Source organism: Bacillus rossius, chromosome 5 (assembly GCF_032445375.1).
Source record: "Bacillus rossius redtenbacheri isolate Brsri chromosome 5, Brsri_v3, whole genome shotgun sequence".
In the NCBI taxonomy this organism is placed as follows: Eukaryota; Metazoa; Arthropoda; class Insecta; order Phasmatodea; family Bacillidae; genus Bacillus; species Bacillus rossius.
In genome coordinates, this window is record NC_086333.1 from 36,688,928 (window position 1) to 36,711,905 (window position 22,978).

Here is a 22,978-nt window from a genome sequence, read left to right on the forward strand (position 1 = left end):
ATGGAAAAAATATTATTACGTAGTCCATTCATACATACAAACAAGTGAAGCTAGTAAAAGCGTGGTAATATAGCAATTAACTTGAGTACATTACCCAGCTGTGTTGTTCGTGAGCGCTTTTGTGTGTTTGTGTGTGATGTGTGTGTATTGCGAATGAAAATAATGGAATTATTGAGACAAATTTATTAATTATTAATATTAATTTGCCTCTTTTGCGAATTGCAGATGATTTTTTAATCATTTAGCTATCTGAAATTAGTTTTAAAATACATTATATACAATGCATTTATTGCGTAATATTCGTAAGGATAGACATACAAAAATATGAATACAGGAAGATGTAGTTAGCGTACGTGACGGGTGAGGCAGAGCCTTAAAAGTTTTATAGTGTTCAAGGTCGATAGGTTGAGCGAAAAACCAAACAACGCCATGGCTGCGCGGAGTCTGCCCGAAATCTAGGCTTGCCATAGCACTGTCAACTGAACAAAATTCATTTTTTTGTGACAGTACTCGTTTTTGAATCGATTTTGTTTTTAAAACTATCGCCTGTTTTGCAGTGGTTTTATTTTCAAATAATTACTTACTTGCTAGTTAACTTAAAATCTTAACCAAAGTTCGGTTGTTTATATATATATATATATATATATATATATATATATATATATATATATATAAAGTTACGTACGTGAGCAACGCCGCGACACGTGCAGGTGCAGAGCTGGCTGGCGATTGCCGCAACATGATATGCGCCGCGCGCGCCTGGAAGATTACAAGGATTGTCGCTTTCCCCCCCGCCTTTCCTCCACTCCCCGCGCGGCGCTCTGCCTTTGACACGTAACTGACACCTGACAGCTGCGGAGTTACGCGAGCCGCCGACACGTGTTTCGAGAGATTTCTGCCGTCGCGTCGGGACGGCGCGGAATGACGCGACTGGCCCCAGCCGCGCTCGGGAGTTCTGGAAGGTGTCTGGGCCTATATATATATATATATATATATATATATATATATATATGCCCGGGACACCGGCCTGGTGGCAGTGGGGAGTTCAGATAGAGAGAGTTCAGTCGGGAGCTCTCCCGCGGCGGAGTTTCCGGGGCGATAGTGTCGCGGGTGCGGCAGAGTGGCGAAGTACTTGGACGAAGGTCCCAGGGCAGAGAGTTCAGTTCCGGGCGATAGTGTCGCGGGCGCGACGGAGTCCCGAGCGATGTTCCGAGCGAGGTGTCGAGCGGACCCTCGGCGAAGGCAAGTGCGTCGGCGGCGTCGGAGTGCGGCAACGGAGTCCCGCGGCGGAGATCCACGAGGGGCGCTGCGGCGAGAGTTGCGTCAAAGGTGCGGCCCAGCGAGGTGTGTGGATTGTAAGAAACGAGTGACTAAGGAAGCAACATTATTTTTTTTAAGTGCAATTGATTATTTGCCATTTTAGAAGATTATTTGTAAGTTACATAAGTAGTGGCCATCAATAAAACTGTGTGTGATAAAATCTTTAATTGGGCTATCCTTTACGAACCCGGTAAATCGTAACTATATATATAGGGTATATATATATCCTATCACATTAATAAAAATCTATCTATAGTTAATAGGGCAGCAATAGAGTGTTTTGCTGTATTTTTGAACCTGATGAAGGGGAAAACAATCTCAATTCTCTAAACGTCGCAACTATTTTGTCTTAGGAAGGCGTCTTTGTTATTCTGTGCTGCCGTCATTTTGTTGCCTGGATATATGTTTCACATTTCAACGATGTGTTCGCCTTTCGTCGCTGTACGGTCGTTGTGTTGACCAGAATATGTGTTTATTATCATCGTTGGGTTTCTATAGGTTTTCGCTGTTGTCCAAGGTTGTTGTCTGTATTTGCTGTTCTGTGCTGTGTTAAATGACTAATTCCTTCCACGGGATTCTCTGTGCTGTCTATGAATTAAACATTTGATGTCAACTGATTTGGGCTTGTTTTCTGTGTTGTAACATAGCACAAATCATGCCCCCTACTACTAGTAACACTTTAACTGAGAATGAGTAATGTAACTGATGGTTTTTTTTGTCATAATTAATTAATATTCATGTTTCTTCTACTATGCATAGGCATTTAGGGTAGTTTGTTTGTGCTTAAATATTAATTATTATTAATTTGGATTAAATGTATTTTTTTATTTTTTCCACTCTAATTTGTTTGGTCAGTTTAAATTAGTATATGTGTTAATTACGTTTTTGCAATTTTAAATCATCATCTGGGCAGCAAGACTGTAAAATTCTAGAAGGTTTGAAAATAAAGGAAGAAAGGACGCGACACTGTTGCCAGTTTGTTATTTTCCACGCCTCAAGTTAGTGCTTTGTTGGGAAAACAAAGCGCGTGGGCGCACGACTGCGCAACAATGGACTAGAACTTTCACTGGGCGCTGTCTCGTCAGTCAGTCAGGATGAACCTTGAGGTGGTGAGATGTGTCTTTCCAGACTTTCAGTGAAAAAAATAAAATAAAAAATGGTAGTTTTCTTTATATGGTCATATTTCTGGTTCTGTTTTGTAATTGGTCGGTTAACTCGCGAGATTGCCTTTCCTTTTGTTTTCGCCTTTGTCAGGGAAGACAACTTCGTCGCTCAACAAATTGTCGCTCGATTGTCGCTGCGTGCGGCCGCAACGTCGGCAGCTCACCAAAACGAAGTGAGAGTTTGTGAATAGACAATTTTACGCCGCTGGTCGGGACCAGGCCGAGTTCTAACCTTCTTTTTTAATATATATTTATATGTTTTTGGACTTGAAACTAAAAATTACGACCCCAGGCGTCGGCATCGGCCCAGGTTCCGCGGGTTATCGATAACTTTGCTAAAAAGTGAAACAAAGAGACTTAATGATTTTTTTATATAATTGAGTGACGAGCTAAGTCTACACTGAGTGTGTGGATAATCATTCGGACATGTAAGTTGTGATCTGCGTTTGTTTTTGAGGAATTATAATAAAATTATTTTTAATACAACTAAATACAAACATTTATACTACGGGAATAATTCTTCCTCAATATTAGCAACAAAATTAAAAGTCATCGTATATAAACAAAATTAACTACCCAGTGATTAGTGTCTTGTTACTATTCTGGATTGCTTAGCCGGACCAACCTGGAATGACAGTGTTTTGTAATTCCGTTTTTCTTTGTCCGTTATCCAGGTTTTTTCTATGAGACACACACATACAAACATTTTATATATATTTATATATATATATATATAATTGGATGTTGATATGCACGAATGTATGACGTCGATAAACTCCGACACCGTTTGACCGATCGCCATGAAAGTTGCCTCATCGAAGTGTTTTTTCTTTCATTGAAAAGGTTTTTATGATTTTATATATATATATATATATATATATATATATATATATATATATATTTGTAACTCGCCGCTAGATCGCGCTGCAGCGCATCAACTTCTACACCGTTCAACCGATCGCCATGAAAATAGGTGTATTGTAATTTTTACTGTCCTTAATCTTCACTAACAATAAATAGTGATTGTAACTGTGATTAGTATTTAGTGAGTGAGTTTAAAATTGGAATACAATTTCAACAACTTTTTATATACATATTACATACAAACCATCCATTTGAGATGTACATATGTTTAAAAAATAAACACTGGCAGGATGTCTGCCGGGTTTTGCTGATACAGTATAAACCTGCAATTGCGTATGCCAAAAATAACAAAGAACGTACCAATATTTACGTATGCAATAGCGAAATTATTTACCATACCTACAAAAGTATTGGAATGATTGTATAAGAAATACCGTAGTGCAGTACTGTCAAGTGTTTCGGATTTTCAGTAGGAAACTATTACTGATTGAGACGTCTAATCCCAGAAAGCTGAGTATTATGTATTTATAACGAAAACAGGCCGTGTCAAGATCAGCATTTCGTTCGATAAATATCGCTCATGTATCGCTTGTAACAATAAAATAAATGTTTTGTAAAGTACCTAACATAAATATGAATCCTTAGATTTTAATTTGTCTATATAATTATTGAGTGCTTGAAAACACATGTTATTTTTTTTTAATTATGTATTATCTCACTACTGTATTAATCATTTTGTATAGTATAGTATTTATAGAATAAGCAGGGGTTATAGAATTGCGACTTTTACAGTGTAAATTGAAACCATGTTTTGCGGTCATGTGACGCTATCTGTTGGATGGGCCCATAACTACTAGGAAAAAAAACTCGATCAGGAGGTTCAAAAAATTCAAAGTGGTAGGTTTGTAATGTTGATTTAACTACTTGACAACATATTGCTTTGTAACAGAGATTAAAACCACTGAATCCTCATATGGCCCCGAAGGCTTTGTGTCTCGTGATGCCAGAAGCAGAGCTTCCACAAATCACTGGGTGTTTTGTTACATTTACCCTGGCACAGTTTTGAATCATTGGATTCGATGGCGCAGGGCGACTTGGTAGCTCACGAGCTGTGTGTGGGTAGTCTTGTTGTTCTTTTCAGAAGTTATGTGTGTCGGCGCGGAGTGAAGCTCCCAGAAACCAAACTGGCTGGTGTGATGTACGTGTCGCGTTGTTGTGATTTATACAGTGGCGAGGCGTGAGGTTTACATGAGGGGAAGCAATAAATCCGTTCACACCAAAACATGATGAGGTTGGGGAGGAAGGGGGGTCTGGGGGCCCTCCGCCGGGAAAATATGGATTTCAAGGTACAAAATGGTGCTATTTAAGTAGTTTTCTTAACTGAACATTGACTATTCCACAGGTAGAAAAATTGACATTTTTTTTAAATACATTATTTTTGAAAAATAATGATTGACTTACATTATTCTGATAGTAAAATACCTACTCTACATTACTTATATACTAAGTGGGAGTGTAGTATCATCGTACGCCCACAAATCCCCCACGCACTGCCAGCCAACAGCCCGCGGGAGAGATGCGCGCGCCCCGAGAGACGACCGCCGACTGAAACGCGACATCGCCACCTGCCGTGCCGAACTGTACCGGACATAGCCGAAGCAGTCGGCGGTAGAATTCCACCGTCTGCTTCGGCCATGTTCGCTCCAGTTCGGCAAGAAAGCGTTACCTTCGAAGCTTCTACCACGTATTTTTCCAGCCAATCCCCTCCCTGAACCTTTGTACCATGCCACCCCCCTTCCGAAAGGAAACTACTGCGGCAGCCTTCCTGCTGAAAGCGATCCTACCAGCGCTTCTAAACCTAGCAACGCTTCTAAAACAGCATGTTTTTGTGTCAACGAGTTCTTTTTTTATAGCGCACAGCGCACAGTATTGGGTCCCAAGAAGATAGTGTAAAAAATACATACACCTAACTGCACGAGCCAAAGTAAAATACTATTCTGAATAAAATATTTATTTAAAAAATACAATGTCTGGAAACTGCCTGGGCAAGCACTGCTTGCCTTGCTTGCCCTGACGAGACGCCACTGGATTTATAGGCTTGTGCTGAGTATCGAAAGTGACCTAGTTGAGTTAAAGTGTCGTGTAAAGCTGTGCGAACTGCCGCAGCGAGTACCAGCTGACACGTGCAAGCATGACGTTGATCCACTCCGACCTGGAGACAGACACACAGGCACATAATAGTGTCGAGTGTGGTCTGATGTGGGGGTAAAACTCATGGATTATCATCAGTTCCCCCCCCCCCCCCCTTTATTTCTCCCTAATTGCTGTTCCCAACCTAAAACAGAGAATTTTTTTTTTTTTTTAATTTTTCCTAACTTAACTTAAAGCTATGAGTGTGAGGGAGGGGTCTGGGTAGGGAAGACTCTAAGTGCGTCTCAGGCCGAAGCCTATACGCTCTAATCATGTAGGTTAGCCATGCAGGAGAGGTAGCGTGGATCATGTGCTAGGAGGGGATTGGCCAGCCATGGCTCACTGACTATTCTGTACTAAAACTAGATAGGTTGGGCCCAGGTAAGACCTGCATAGACACAGGAAAGTCCCTGGGCTCATTCATGCAGGGTGCAAAGGTCATGCATTATGCGTGCAGGTTGGTTGCGGGAGGCGGAGTGATGGATCTGGATGGTGGTTGGACAGGGGGGGAAGGGGGGGGGGTCTGCCATGCGGCGGTTGGGCACTTGGGCGTTTCTGTCCACATTGGTTTGGGAGTAGCTGGTTGTTTTGGGGGCGACTTTTGTCGTTTCCCGCCAGGCTGCCAGTCAGCCTACTGTGTGAGAAACAATGTTGTTTTGTAATAAAAAAGCATTTCCTATATAATTTAGTACGAGATGCAAAATTTCTGGTATGTCACACCACGAAATATATGGCTAGGCAGGGGCATAGTCAGGGGGGGGGGGGGTTAGGGGTTCAACCCCCCCCCCCCCCCTAGCACCAAATCTTTAATTAATTTCATATTCATCACTCACAAATTTAATATTAACTAAAAAAAATTTTTACCATTACAATATTTAAATTTAAGTACCGAAAACTGCTAAAATAGCACTATTTTACACCTTAAAATCCAAATTTTCCCGGGGGAGGACCCCCGGACCCCCCCCCCCCCCCCCCCCCGCTTTAATACGGGGGGGGGGGGGGGGTCCATGCTTCTTAACAACCCCCATACACAAATTCTGGCTACGCCACTGGGCTAGGTACCAAAATAAAGTTAATTAATTTTTACTGGTTTGGTTTTCTGATAATAGCTTATATATTAGATACTTCTCACAATCAATATGGCTATGTTAGTAATATATTATGAATGCTACTATCTAGTGGATGGGCCCTAAAACTACTTCCAAAAACTAGGTCTCCACCTCGATAAGAATTTCTCCCCGATTCTAGTTCTTAACGTAAACTTCATAGCGTTTGTTTCCATGGAGGTAAGGAGTATGGAAGTTTGTGTGTACAATCTTTGTCATGTCAACACTTTGATGTCAAAATGAAAACAGCCCCTCACCTTCTTTCCTATCTGCAAAGCAAAACGATTTTAGGTTTTAATGAAGTTTAACGTTAATTTCTTGCAGATTTGTTGGTATTACATTTGTTTAACACTACATGATGGCATCTTTACGATTATTCCTAGCGAGTTATTTTCAAGCTATTGAACAAATTTATACCATATTAGCCTTTATACAGTATGATTTATTTTGCTATCAAGTTGCTAACCAGAGTCACTTCAACTGCAGAACAGACACCGACTCCATAGACTTAATACCTCCATGGTTTGTTTAGCGCGTGTTGAATTGTTTGCATAATTGTAATGACTGATGTGTGTGCCTGGAAGTTGGCAGCTCTGGTGGTGGTTTTCCCCCTCGAGCTGGGGATAGAGAGCACCGACAAGCCTATACTCCACGCGAGGGACCTTGATGAGGGGGGGGGAGGGAGTCCGCCGGAAGCAGACAGCGCCGTCCAGCGCGCGGGCAGCGTCGGGGGCGTAAAAAACACGGCCCGCATTATTTATACCCGTATGGCGCAACAGTTCAAACATGGGCATGTTATAAATAACGGGGCCGTGGAGGATTTCACCTCTTGCTGTAACTGCGAAGGGGGTGTCTATTTTCGAAGGTTCAAAAGGCAGGAGATAACAAACGCGAGGAAGCAAAAAAGAGAGAGAAAGAGAAAGAAAAGAGAGAGACAGCAAACGTGGTTTCACAACGTATCCTTAGCGTGCGTGAATACGTAAATCACTTTGGCGCATTCACGCAAATGCATTAACTACAACCGCTAGGATTTAAAAATAATTTAACTGTTTTTCAAAATAACTGTACCTACTGAATAAAATGAATGTTATTATTTCCTGTCATTCAAAAACTAAGACACATTTCACACAAAAAAACATTAACGTATCGAAAAAAGAAATTAAATACCTAATTTAAATGTATTACGTATAATATTCCAATAACAATTGTAAACATATGTACATGTACATTTAATAACGATAAATCATGGGGGGAAAAAATTAACGCAATATTTGGAAGTTGTATTGAACTTCAGTAGATAAGCATGGTTATTTTCGTTGTAGGAAAAAGAAAAACGGCCCGAAAGTCAAAAGACGAACGTGAATCACGTGAGCACGAGGAAGAGCAGGCGCGCATGCGCTGTGGACTGTCCAGCTGGAGGCCCTCCGAGCGCTGGACGGACAATGGCGGCCGTCTCAATGGCGTCGGATGGAGTCCACTTCACTTCCGAACACCAGCGCCAGCTACCGCGGCCGCGTATTTTCGTCCCGACGCCCGCTCGCGCATTGTAGTCCGCGCCGCGCCCCTCCCCTCCCCCCCCCCCTCCCCCAACCCTGCTGCCCCTCCGGGCGCGGGCGGTTTAATTTTAGGACGTAGAACCAAAACTCCAATGCCCCGCTAGGCCCGCGCCGCTAAAACCTTACACCTAGGCCAAATATGGGCCAATCTCGGATTTCGTAGCGGTGCGCCAAATTAAGGGAAATGGCCGGGAGGGGAAGGGAAAGGAAGGGCAGGGAAGGGAAGAAGGGATGGAGGGAGGAAAGGGGCGGGGAGGGGCGACGGGCGGGATTATTCGAATGCGCCGCTGGGAATAGTTTTAATTTCGGCGCAGTATCTCCTAATGGGGCGGAGAGGAGATGTGTCGGCGCGGTGCGCGGGTGAATGGCGCTCGGTGCTCGCGCGGGCAGCGGTCTCGCGTAAACACGGCCGCGGGTGAGCGCGGACCCTGACGTGTCGTGCCCCGGTGCTTCGACAGATCCGCCGCGACGGTCGTCCACCCGGTGGCAAGGGGGGAGGTTCTCGGAACAAGGAACATTCCCGACGGAGACTCGTTCCGATGTTGGAAGTGCAACCGTGTGTCGCATTCGAGGACATCTTCCAGCAAGGTTATTGTTACGTTTATACGTGTAAAAACATATCAACATGTGTCAAGTGAGCATGCCGAAAATGTACTCGCAACTTGCCTTTGTCGCATCACCACAGTTTCTTCACAACTCCTTCAGATACTAACTTCAAATATTTTAAAATTCAAAATGGCCAGAGTTTTTTCATACAACTGCAAGTTAATATCTCTCTTCCTTATCATAAAAATAACTCAAAATATTTACTGAAATATACAGGTATGTTACCATTTTTTTTTTTCAGTTGATCAGAATCTATTAGTGAAAACATTTCAAATTCAGGACAAGTTTTTTTTTAAATTAAGACTATTATATTAAAATTTAGTGAGAGTTTTAAAGCCACGCTATTTAAGAACTTAGTGCTTGAAATGTAATGGAATGAGCTCATGATAACACTAAGAAGTTGCTTTAACATTTTTTTTTTTATTGTAAAACTGATAATTACATTCTAGCTACCAAAAGCTAGCTGATATTCACAAACCCCTGTCAGATATTTAAAAGTTTGTGGTAATTGTAAAATAATTAATGTGAAATTGAAAATCATTCTTAACTGTGAAATATTTTAATTTTATTTTCAACATATAAACTATGCACAATTTTATAGGCTAAAATGAAAGGTATAAATGCTATGTAACATTATGTATATTATTTGTTTACTTTAAAAGTATAAACTACTAGCTGCAGTACCCAGCGTTGCCCGGGCTGAACACAGGGTGAAGGGGAACTGTTTAGAGATCAGATGTAGTTAGTAATTGTCTTCGTAATTTGAATGTCAAGTGTGAAAATTAATTTATATCACTTTCAGATCATGACAGATGTTGTTCTGCCAGTTTATAGTTATTTACCTGGTCTGTATGTAATTTATACTTTATAAAGCAATATAGAAAAAAGCTGAAAAATAAGAGATTACTAATATTGGAAAGATTCCATTATCTAGCTAATGCTCGGCCTGCATTGCAATGCCTCATTCAGTTTTGTTTTGTAATATGTTTGAAGTAGTTCCACATATACAAATCATCTATCCATCTCTCTATATATATTTATCTCTATCTACATCTATATACATCTATGTATCTCTCTATCTCTATTTATCTATTTATATCTACATATATACTTCCCACTATCTCTATATATTCTATATATAAGTCTCTATATAGCTCTATACATCTATAGGTATATCTCTTTATCTAACCCAATTCATTCTCTACACCTCGCTCTATCTCAACTTATCTCTCCGTCTCTATCTCACTCTATATATATATATATATATATATCACTCTATCTCTGTCTCTATTTTATATTTAAATAAATTTTGTCATGCGTGCACACTTATACAACAAAAACAGACGAAGTGCCGCTATATAAAATGAAATAAACACATTTTTTGACACAATTCATGCTCCAACTATTGAAAAATAGTTATACTGTCTCAGTAACCTTCATGGGCATGCGCATAACAAATCACCAAAATTTCATCGCAATCGGATGAATGGTATAGGAACACATACGGCACAAACAAACGAAAATTAAAGAAATGACAAACGCATCAAACGATGGTGCGTTTAAAATTCAAGGCAACTCTATTGACGAAGTTAAGAACAAAACTGTTATTAGCTCCTTTATTTTGCTAGCCCCTGCGAGCTCCACTAAGCGGACTGGTCTCACTAAGGAGAAAAATATTAATTTGCCAGACCTTACTATGTGTATGATCGTGTGTCAGACATAGAGAAATGACACTCGCTCACTATTTGTATGTCTATGACCTATGATTTTTTTCTGTTATAAAATGAAATTATCACTTTTTCACTCCCTTAGGGATGGAATTTCATATTAATATGGGGTCTATGTGTTAATCCAGGTTATAAGCTAGCTGTAGGCCAAATTTCAATCAAATCTATTCAGTAGATTTTACGTGAAAGAGTAACAAACATCCATCCATCCATACTTACAAACTTTCGCGTTTATAATATTAGTAGGATAAATTCAAGTTTTGTAGTCATTTATTTTTAAAAAAGTAAAAAGGTTCTAAAATCGTGGAATATAATTTAATTTGTTTTTGTGCATACACAATCAAGAGCATAATTAAGCTTGTAAAGTTGCATCACTCATAGAAATAATTAATAACATAATTAATTTGATGCGAATTGAATAGCTGCTATCGTATTTCTCTAATTACGTTAGTTGTTATGATGGTTACTGCATGAATCTCGTAACCATATCCTCATATTAAGCCGAGCTAGAGAGTTGATAAAAGGCTGTTTAAAGGTTCTTCACTATCCTATAGACTTGCCATACGTAAATTTAAATAGTTATATAAAAATTAAAAATAAATTATAATGGATGTAAATTGCTTTTTAAATGTCAAATTTTTATTATAAATTAATTTATTAAAAAAAAGTTTAAACTCTGTTAAAAAAAAAAAAATTATTTAATGTTTAGGATATCCATTTGCTAGTTCCTTCTTAGGGGTACTTGTAAAGTCACAGCTGTCTTTGATCACAAACACCCCTATTCTTTCCTCCAGATTCTTAATTTCTTAAAAGAGGCCAGCCCACTCATAGCACACCAACAAAAGGAAAGAATTTGAAAGAAAATAGCAGGTAAAGTGGTTCTCTAACCACCCCCCCCCCCCCCCTTCCTTTTCTCATTTCTGCATATGCTCCTACAAATGGAGACATGAAACAATGCAGGCACAAGCCAAAAAAACTTGACATGACCCAAAGCTAAGTGCATTTCCATTTAGCTGCAATGAGACTATGGGAATTTTTATGTGGCGACCCTTTAATTTTATAGCCCGTTACAGACAAAAAAAAAGTTTGTTTTACGAACCTGCAGCAATTTGAATTTTGGGACTTGAATTTTCTTATTTAAAAACCACTTTGAATACATTCAGTGAAACCATTTTGACATTTAATATAAATATTTAGTATGTACTTAAGAATAAACTCAAACAAGAAAAACAATTTTTTTAATCCATTTTGTGGCAAAAAGATACTTCAGTTAAATATTTCAGCCATATTTTAAACAAAAGTAATTTTGGTGGCTGGAAGAAAAAAAAGCCTATTTTACAATTTTATAAATTCTCAGCACAATTTTTGTGAACAGGTATGTTTAAAAATCCACAATTCAATACATGACACTCATAGCATGTGATAGGTATAAACCGGTAAAAAGATTGGAAATTATCCAAGTCAAATATTTAATTTATTGTAGTCTGTAATTATAATTTAAAAAAAAAACAAATCTGAAACCATTTCAATGGCCATTGTGCATGTACTTTTAAAATGTCAGTTCATTATATCTGATTATTTTGGAATAAAGGCAAAAATGCAAAATTACTACTTGCACTGCAATAAATTTATTTATAAACTGTTGTTTTTTAAATGACAAATTTTGAACTACAGCTAGGTACTTGCTGTTTGCAAAAACCCATTGACGGAGAATGGTTAGAATGGTTAACGCATGTAATCTGTTGTCACAAATAGTGCTTCTTATTCATTTTCAAACACGTTTTCTGTGAATACGCCTTCTGGCAAAAATATTCTGGACGAATAAACCATTTTTGTCTTGTAGCCAGACATACACTTTTAAATGACAAGTTATATACATAGTACCCTAAATTCCATTGTATTATATTATAATTTTCACACTAGTCAAAAATAATATGTTTATGCATTTTAATAATTTCATCCCAAAAACACTAACTTTCTTCACCAAATTTAGCAAAGTAATAATTAAATTTCTAAGCCAAGGAACTAAGAATGCTGTTAGCCGTTTAAACACACCAAGTTTATGCTAACAATCACCAAATTAAAATACAATTATGTAGAAAATTTTCAATAGGATGGATACCAATCAATTCACTAAACATTTATTAAAGTACATATTACAAATATCATATGTAGGCATAACCATGTTTTAATAATTTTGACTATACAGTTTCAAAGAAGAACAAATTTACAGAAATAAAATGTGGTTTGAAAAATTATTAATCAGAAAGTGCATTTCACACTTGAATCATTCCATTGTTACGGACGGGACAGTTAGACCTTAAAAATAATGTTGCACACTGTCTCAAATATATTATTTAACTATTTTATCAATATCTGCAGTTAGTCACCCTTAGTACGTATTATACAACTTCCAATTGTTGATGTACGAGATAATTATTAATTTTGATCCTCTAATTATACATCTTTTTGGTATTGTTGCGGACGGGACACAGTTTGGACAGAACTGCAAAGGTGAGTTTTTCACCGAATATTTTCTGTGAATTATGAAGTGATTTACATCCAGTTATTACAATAGTTAGTTCAAACATGCATAACATCCTGAAATCAGAACTTATTTTTAATAACCATCAATAAAATGTTTTTGAGAAAGTGACACGTTACGGACGGGACGTTACGGATGGGACAAAAGTCTGAATGACAATAACACTCTTAATTTAGTACTTTGGCTTAAATAATTTTCTTAATGAACAGAAAATAATTACATTTAAGAATATCAGCATATATGATGCTATTAATTGTCCTTTTTAAAGTTATTTTTGGCCTCTGAATCAAAGAGGAATACTAAATATTTTCTGAAAATCATAAAGTGGTTTTTATCCAATTAATTTACTATTTAGTATCTAGATAACGAGAAGTTAAAAGTATACTATATAATGACATAAAAAAATTAAGTTTTAAGCAACAGTTAAAATGTTTGTTAGTGAGTGAGCTGTTACGGACGGGACATGACTTGGGACAAAATATAATTTACAATACCACCTTGCTGAACATAACAATTTGGTTTAAAAGTTACTCCTTAATGAACACAACAGCAAAAATTCTAACATTATCAGTTATTTCAGTATCGTAAATATTCTTTAAGTTCAGAAAAGCAGATTCTACATAATCACAGGAATTATCTTTTCAAATTTGTAAAAAATCCTATCTCCAAGCTGTTTTAACTCAGGTTCTGGAAGTAAACCTATCACTTCTGAAAAGTTCACAACATATTTCTTCCTCGTATCAGTTTTAAAAAGAATGTCCTGGCATCCATCGCGTACAACCTGCTCCATGTAGAAAATCTCAATGCTGCCATCATCTTCTACTCCTCCCTGGCTCACCACTACATATTTATGTTTACCTACTCTGCCCTACTTGCTCAATGAGTAGGTACTGCCCTCCTTGAACATTGTTCTTGGTAAGCTTCTGCACAACACACTCTTCATCTGTCTCCAAATCAGTGTACACTTTACGGTAATATGGAATTCTGTTTCTTGGCTTCAACTCTCAAAGTAAAGATTTTTGTACATTACATGCTTCTAAATTTGTTAATATTATTATAGAAATTCTCATGTGAATGTTGGTTATTAGCACATGTTTAGGTAAATTCGCAATAATTTACAAAAAACAACAAAATGATTACATATTATAATAAATCTAAAAAACGTTACGGACAGGACAAATCTTAAAAAAGTGATTTATTAGTTAAGAAAATTAATAATCAACATTAAACTTTAGGTTCTGTTAACATCTAGTTGTAGTATCTAGTCATGTATGATAAACAATTACTTGATTAATATTTTATGCGTATAATAAACTTTCTTACTTTTTTGTTACGGACGGGACACCATCAAATAGGTCTTCAAAAAACCCTAGCTGAAACCTCTGAAAAATAACTTTAAACCACAAAAACCATACAGATGGAAGCCAAATGAACTGGTGTTTTCCCTCCAAAACACAGCTGTCAAAGAAAAACAAATAGCCAATGTTAAAGGAGCGCCAACTTGACTTGTTTATATCATAATACATGGTAATCATTAGGTACCCATTTTAAAATGAAAAGTTATGTATGAAAAATTAAAAATAATCGAAAAATGTATACATTTCTGGTTAATTAAGGATTTGTTGGGTAGTTATAGTCTTATAAAAACATTTTATGTTATGTTTTAGTTGTGCACAATTTGGTCCTTTTTGGCATGGAATGGCCGACTTATAATTTTATAAATGCAACTTAGCGAGCTAGAAAATATATTTAACGGTTCTTCACAACATATTATTTATATGCCTAATTCAATCAAAATCCATTGGATGGTTTCGGCATGATACTGCAACAAATAAACAACCATAAAAAAAACTCTAAAATTTATGATCCAGGTTTTTGTATTATTTATCATTACTAAATCTATAGTTATTTTTAAAATAAATTCCATTTACAGAGAATACTAGATGTGTTATATTTTTATTATATGTTTATATAACAGTATGCACAACTTAAAAACATAAATGTTTATGGATTTGGGAAAAAAATTTATAATTTATTCAGACATTCTTAAATTTGGATTCTTCAAATTGCAATGCTATTATTGCTACTGTGTATTTTCTCACACTGTTACTACAGTATCTGGTAGTTCCAGTGGTTAAAACCTTTTGTAAGCACTCAAAATTAAAAACAAATTGAAATATTTTTTTATTGCCTTTCTGTCTTTTACAGCACTCTTCAGTATGTTCTCTATTGAATATTGTTGGTCTCAGGAACTACAATGAGCGTAGTTAATAACCTGTTCAGTCTAATTGCCTGTATATTTTCATTACAATATTTTTCAACTCCAAAACATGCTTACAGGCTGTTTAAGCTAAAATAAATAAATATCAACATGAGGGTACAGAAACGTACTTGAAATTCATTTCTGGGGGGTAAAAACATTTTGGCTGCTGTTTGCATTCTAATTCTTTCATTTCGTTGGTTGGAACAGTGGCATAGCCAGGATTTGTGTATGGGGGGGTGTTAAGAAGCATGCCCCCCCCCGTATTAAAGCGGGGGGTCCGGGGGTCCTCCCCCGGGAAATTTTGGATTTTAAGGTGTAAAATAGTGCTATTTTAGCAGTTTTCAGTACTTAAATTTAAATATTGTAATGGTAAAAATTTTATTAATTTTAATATGAAATTTGTTTGAGTGATGAATAAGAAATTAATTAAAGATTTGGTGCTAAGGGGGTGGGGGGGGGGGGTTTGAACCCCTAAAAACCCCCCCTGGCTACGCCCCTGGGTTGGAATCATAGGTTATTATAGATTTTTCAAGATTTAGGGAGTAGAGGTGGGTAAATATATGATGCCATCCTCTCCGAATGTGCCACACCTGGCATTTTGTGAAGACAAAAATTTACCCATATTGATTTATATGTTTTCTGATAAACCATTACTAAACCATCCATTCTAGAACGCCATAAATCTGACAGCTTGTGACATGTTTGCCCGCAGAGGGGACTATGCCAACCGGAGACGCGGACGCCTCGGAGCCGGACGAGATCTCGTGCAGAGTGAATGGAACACTGGAGCCAGACATGACCGTGAAGGAGGAAGCAGAGGAACCGCAGCCGATCGTGTGTGAATGCTCTCCGTCGTCCGTCCTTCCCGAGGAGTGTCTTGCCCTCGACTCGCTGGGAGCGCGCGACAGGCCCTTCCGCGCGCCTCAGGAGTCCGGCCACGTCGGTCTCAGGTGTGGAGCACACGTCTCGACCTACAGCTGGTATAAACATTTTTGATTGTGCTGCTCTAAGGCCTACTCTCACACCTTTATGCCATAATGAACTGTTGGCATATGTTGAGCAAGCCCTAACTGTTGCATAGTAGTATATTAAAACAATTTTGCAACTGTGCAAAATCTTTTTCTAATGTAAAGAAATGATAATAAAACAATAGTAACCATCCTCAAACTTTTTTTTATAAGACTTTAAGTCAAGAAACTATTTAACTTGATATGCCCCAAATATAACCGAGTGTTAAAACGTTCGTTCTCTGTTTAGCGCCTCCTAATTTTTCGTCAACGTTTCATTTAAAATTTGTTCGGAGAAGCCAGAACATACTGTACCTGCAACGTGAAGTGGGGCACTTGTGCTCGGAATGACCCAGTTTCGGACTCCAGTCATATGCCATCCTGATTTCAGATTTTCAAGCTGTCCAAGCAAACTCTTGGATTGTTCCTCACTGCAGACCGCGGTTCATTTATTCCCCAATTTCTTTGCGTTGTGGTGGTTGTGTGCGCAAGTCTCCAGACACCTCGCTGTCGATGGACCTGCAAACCTTTAGGGTAGCTGTCCCATTCCAGATCACCACTTGATGTTTACGTGAAAAAAAGTTTGACTTATACTTTTTTTTGAATGGCTTAATGCTCACAAAAATTAAAAAAAGTTTTCATTACATACGTTAGCTAGCAAAGGTACATTTTTATATTTTTATATGTATGTATATGTATGTATGTGTGTGTGTATATATATATATATATATATATATATATATATATATATATATATATGGTGTTGAAAAAAAATTAAATGACTAACAGAACTAAAACTTTTAAGGTTCACTGCCAATTTTACTGGTTACTTTGGTAAAAGTTTTGTTTTGCATACCCAAGTCTATCCCTTGATCTTAATGGCATAATCCTGAATACATTGATCCTGTGGCACATGATGCAAGCTGTTTTAATTTATAATTTAGTACAATGAAAGATCCTGAATATAACAAAAATTGTGATGTAACAATGAATTATGATTGTATTATCAGATCAAATAAAAATCTGAAAATGAAATTTTTTCACTATTAAACACTAGGTATTTGTATTGTAATATCTTTTTTATGTCCAGGATCTTTCAACATATTAAATTAAAACAGTAAGCATCATGTACCACAGGATCGGCCCAATAAAAAAGTTATTAGAATATATATAGTGCATAAAATTGGGTAATTAGGACATTTATGAACTATTCAAGGGGTATCATTTTCATTCACTTAGTAATATTAAATGATTATTTTTTTCTATTTTCCTTTTATCTTACACTTTTTGTAGTTTAAAAAAATGTGTCGGCCGATCCTTAAACCCCTCTAAACCAGCGCCTGGGGGAGACTGCCCCCATCCCCCAACCTCCCTGCCTAGCCTGCTACCCCCTTCCTAGATCCATCTCTGATTCTCTAAGTAATAGTTTACATTTAAACTGTACAAAAAATATGAGGCCATAATTAGTTAGTAAAAACCATTTAAAACTAAACTATCATTAATAAAAAGTGTTTTCACAGTCCCTAGAAATAACATAGGAGTCATAGTGCTAAGTAATTTGTTTCATACAAAAGTATTGTTATTATTTTCTATAAAGTTGTTTTTGTTCCAAGGGTACCAAAATAATTACATATGTGGTACCTAAAGAATAGTTAAAACTAGTAATGGGTCGAATCCCAAATTTCTATAATCCGAATCTTGAATTCAAAACCCAGAGAACACCTTGAATATACTCCTTGAATCCAAATATAGGTGTCAGGGACAAAAAATAAAATAATATACAATAAAAAAAATATTAACTTTGGTTTTAAAATATTCTACCTCTGAAATGGTTAGAATACAAACTAAGTTTCCAAAATCTATACATATTGTAATTTTATTTATATAATTACATGCTAAAAGTACAAAATCTTATGAAATAGTAACATAATAAGTATGAAAAAAAAAATTTACCTAGTAAACTTTAGAGCTTACCAGTGTTGAATTTTTTAAATTTTTTAATTTCTTTTAATATTTTCTTCTAATTTTTTCCCCTCAAATATTGAATCATTCGAATACTAAGTATTTGATAGTATTTTAGGTTTTTAATGGCCCATCCCTAGTTAAAACAAATACTATTGAGTAATGTTATTATACAATGTGAAGTTTCAACTAAAATAATACTGATGCCATTGCTTTGATTCAGTGTTGGTTGGAGGAAAAAAAGCTTAGAACTACATATTCTTCCAAAGTTACGGTGTGTCTTTTAGTAGATAGTTTCTAAACCTTTGCTTTAATCTTCTCTCATTAATCCTTTAAAAAGAAGTACAATAAAAAAATTTCAACCACAGGTGTACGTACTCATAAAAAATTTTATTTTACAATCCCTGAAAAAAAGTAAATTTTGTGCTGTGTAAAATAGTGTGAAAGTTTCCTTGGAGCACAGCCTATTTTTGTGTGTGTGTTATGCAAGTACTAAATGAGGAAAATAATTTTAACTTTATTTGAATATTTTTTAACAAATTATATAACTTTGTGATTATATTTTGAAATAGTTTGGTTAGTAAAAAAAAAACCTTTTTATTGCAAAGTGACAAAAATATGGTGCCTTCAGGTTTGTATAATTAAGGTTCTAACTATATTCTGTCCAGCAAAGGTTGGAACTTCAAATTAAATGGGACTACTAAATAGGCAGTGAACATGCACCAATATTATTTGTAAAGCTAGAAACAAGGCACATAATGATTATTTGATTAATATATTAATTTTTAATCATACAAATATAATAAAACGATACTTAGATTTATTTTCTGAATAATTTAATTCATCAGAATAGTAAAAAAAAAACTTTTTTTGAAGACTGCCCCTATAAAACGATATAACCTACATATATTATAAACAAAAATTTTTAATTTATACTGAAAAGTATGCTTTTTCTGATTTTTGGTCCATTTACCAAGTAAAAATTACTAGTGACGATCACCTCCTTGTCCATGTGTACTGTGTGTGCACTCCCAATGACCACTTAACCAATTGTGATTTCATTTCAGAGTTTTGTTTTTCATTATGACTTTTGTAAACATAAATCTTAAAAACTGATTAACAAACAATAACGTCGCACAAAGTTACACTAAATTATATATTACCTATATTACAAAACCAACTTAAAAAAATAATAATCACCTAATTGAATATCAGTAAAAAATATGTGAAAGTTTCTAGCTTTGACTATCTAATAGAATTTAAATGAAAATATAATTACAGATTATTTATTTTCTGGAATTTTAGTAAATGTTGTATTTAACCTCATTAATTAAAATAAATAAATAAAATTTTGTTAAATTTTGAATATATTTCCAATGAAACAACATTTCCCTTGAATATTAATGATAAAATTAATTTTCTGCAACTTTTCCAAAAAATAATTTCTTTCACGCAAAACATTAATGCAGTTTAATTGTCTACCTTCAACTGCCTATCAGACTTTATATTATGATTTATTGAGAATGAATACTTTTTTTTTTTTACTCAAATATGGTACTTAAACTTTCTAATGAACCAATTTATACTTAGCATACTAAGACAATATATCCTCAACGTGAACAAATTTTAGTGACTCGGTCGAATAACACTAGCACTTTTCTTAAGAACTAAAGTACCTACATGATGTGTTAATCCTCATACAGGATTTGCGATGTGGTTTGCCTTTCCTGGAACACTCGAGGAAGGTGTGGTGGTTTCAGGCCGGACTGCTCTGCGACGAGCGCATCCTGTCCCGCGACCCACTGCCTCGACGCACTGGTCACGCCAGTGGACGGCCCAGGTCACGCCGATCCGCTCACCGGCTTCTCCTTGCAGGAGCCGCAGAAGGCGGACAGAGGCCGCAACCGGTGAGAGCGAGATCCAAACACTTCAAAAATACCTGTACCATTTTAAAACTGATGCATAAAAAATTTCAAAAAAATGTTAAGTGCCCGCCTCATCAGGAGTGTATCTGTATTAGTGAGGTGGGATTATATACGCGATGCTCGCTAGTGCTCCTAGCACGGTATCGCCTCTAAGCATGAGGCTCTGGACTGGCAGTCTTCTTGCCGTGCACAGGAATACTATGAAACATGAGCGGTGACCATAACATTATATGGCGGAGAAATGAAAATGAAAATGTAATGAGAGTCCCTTAAGTGTTCTTTTATGCCTAAAAATTACTCTGAAAACACGCCTTTTAGCCATTTCAACTCTTCTAAAAATACAGTTTAAAAACTTCATCCGGAAACCAAACCACTTATCGGCCCTCAGCAAACTCAAAATTTTGGTAGACCTCATTTGAATATCTTGAGTAGTTTTCAAATCACGTCTTTTTCCTGAAGCTCTGTGCACCATATGTGTGCCTAGGAAATGGGGGGCCTTAAGTATTAACATGAACCATAACAGTTCTGCATATCACTTCAAAAAAATTAAACTAAAAATGTTAAGTATAAATATAAAACCATAGCAATCAGCCAAAACTGTCTACATTCAAAATTTTGCAATACTTATAGGAAATAAATACAACTGGGCTATACTCCCCGAAGTGTTTCAAACATATTATTATTAAGGACTGCACCACACACACCGAGCTTCAGAAAAGAAACTTTATTTAAAAACTGATCAAGATATCAAAGTGGGGTCTGTTTACAAAAAGCATGCAAAAAAAAAACAGAGGGCTGGTGAGTAGTACTGTTTCCATATTTAGTTTTTAAACTGTGTTTTTAAAAGAGAAAAAATGGCAAATATGTGTGTTTTTAGATATTTTCCAGGAATGAAACATCCAGTAAAGTTTTAAAAGCATTCAAGGGCCATGCAATATACATTCATCTTAATTTCTCCACCATAAAATTTTATGGTTACCACACAGATCTCATAGTTGCCCTATGCATGACAAGAAGACTGCGCGTTAGTTCAGAGCTTTGTGATCAGAAGCGAAATCGCGATAGAAGCACAAGCAGGCATCGCACTTATCTACCTGCCTCTCAAACACAATAACACTCTTCACTAGGGGCCCCTTAAAGTCAGTAAAAATGTTTGACTATAACAGAAAAATTAAATAACCTTACCTATAGAATAGTAAAAAAATTTTTTTTGAAGACTGCCCCCATAAATCGACATAACCGAGTATAAACAAACATTTTTAATTGTGCTTTTTCTTCAGCCCATTTACCAAGTAAAAATTACTAGTGATGATCACCTTCCCGTCCATGTGTGCTGTGTTAGTACTCCCAATAACCACTTAACGGATTGGTAGCAGACGTGTAAATAAGTACCCATATAACATCACAGATATTAAGAAAAAATAAAAAATAAAAAAACTGAATTATGACAGCAGATACTTGAAACTCAATTAGGATGGCAACACTGGTTAATCTAAAATTTCTGGGTTAATTCCTTGCAGTATTCTCCCTGAAACATAAAATAAAACACAATAAGTATTGAACTATTCAAGTTATTGTAGAAGTGCACTCCTCGAAAAAAACATATTAAATATCTATTACTCATAGAGAGCGTAGTCCCGCGGACAGAAATGCAAGCCCAAGAGAGAAGCGAGGGATCGGTTACATGGTTTGTTACAGCTACAATTTTCAGTGGGTCTCGTCATGATGACATTCACTGCCAAGGCTAGGTAAGCGTAATACAGAGAAGTGCTCAAACAAAATATGCTAGATCACGGGGGGTATGCCTTAACCAAATGGCTCCGGTCGGGGGTACAGCTGGGAGGAAAAGAAAGAGGGCAAAATCGAGGCAAAACGATGCGTAAAATTACGTCATACGGAGCTGAAAGCTCTTATGAAAAACAAAATACAAGGGCGGCATCGGGCACTTAACGTGCTTACTTCTAAACCAAAAGCAATCAAAGCGTGGTCTGGATGCCGTTGAAATAAGTTAAGAGTCCACTGCCGACAATGCAAGTCGCGCAGCAACTAAAATCAAAACCACATGCAGGAGGGAGTAAGCAAATGCTTCCAGCAGAAAGAAGAAACAAAAGAAAATATTACACAGAAAATAAATTAAGTGAAGGTCAAAGTCAAAAGGGATGGCTACATGAAAATCAAGGCTGGCAAGCATATTTAATATTTACGTTACTCGCACGGCCATCGTGTGCACACACTAACTCCGTCTCCTGAAGAATTTTACCTAGACGAGCTGCCCCTCGACCGGGCCAGAGACGACCTGCTTCCACCAAGAGAGACCCACGAAAATAGACAATTAAAAGTTATACGCGCTCATTTATACTATTCGCTAGATGGCGTTGCAGTCGCTACAATTGAGGAGAGGCTAGGGGGAAAGAAAGGGAAGGGGAAATTGGCACCTTGAGGCGGAGAGGGGTTAAGAGGGGAGAAGGAAAGGAAGGCTGCGGCACGGAGATGACGTCACAGAAGCGCGGCGGGCGCTTCACTAGTATTCAATATCTAAAGAAGGAAGACTGTTTTGCTTGACATGGGTAGAGAACCACATAGATATCCCCCCCCCCCCTTTTTTTTTTAAATTCTAACCCAAGACTGGGTTTCAAACATGTTGGCATCCTCACCACATGTAGACGATGACTTAGCATCTTCGGCTACTGGCAGTCTTTGCAAATAAACACAACTTACTTTTGGGGTATTTGTTCATGTGTCTG

The 22,978-nt window shown here is 36.9% G+C and overlaps 1 protein-coding gene across 1 annotated transcript in view; it reads left to right on the top strand.

The window, feature by feature from the left end:
• Window positions 1–22,815, top strand: part of LOC134532236 (uncharacterized) — a 145,814-nt gene extending 122,999 nt beyond the window's left edge. Inside the window, exons 4-5 of the mRNA XM_063368656.1 lie at window positions 16,053–16,290; window positions 20,070–22,815. Coding sequence (XP_063224726.1) covers window positions 16,053–16,290; window positions 20,070–20,220 — 389 coding nt within the window. The 3' untranslated portion in view covers window positions 20,221–22,815. The remainder of the gene's footprint in view (window positions 1–16,052; window positions 16,291–20,069) is intronic.
• The last annotated feature ends 163 nt before the right edge of the window (window positions 22,816–22,978 follow it).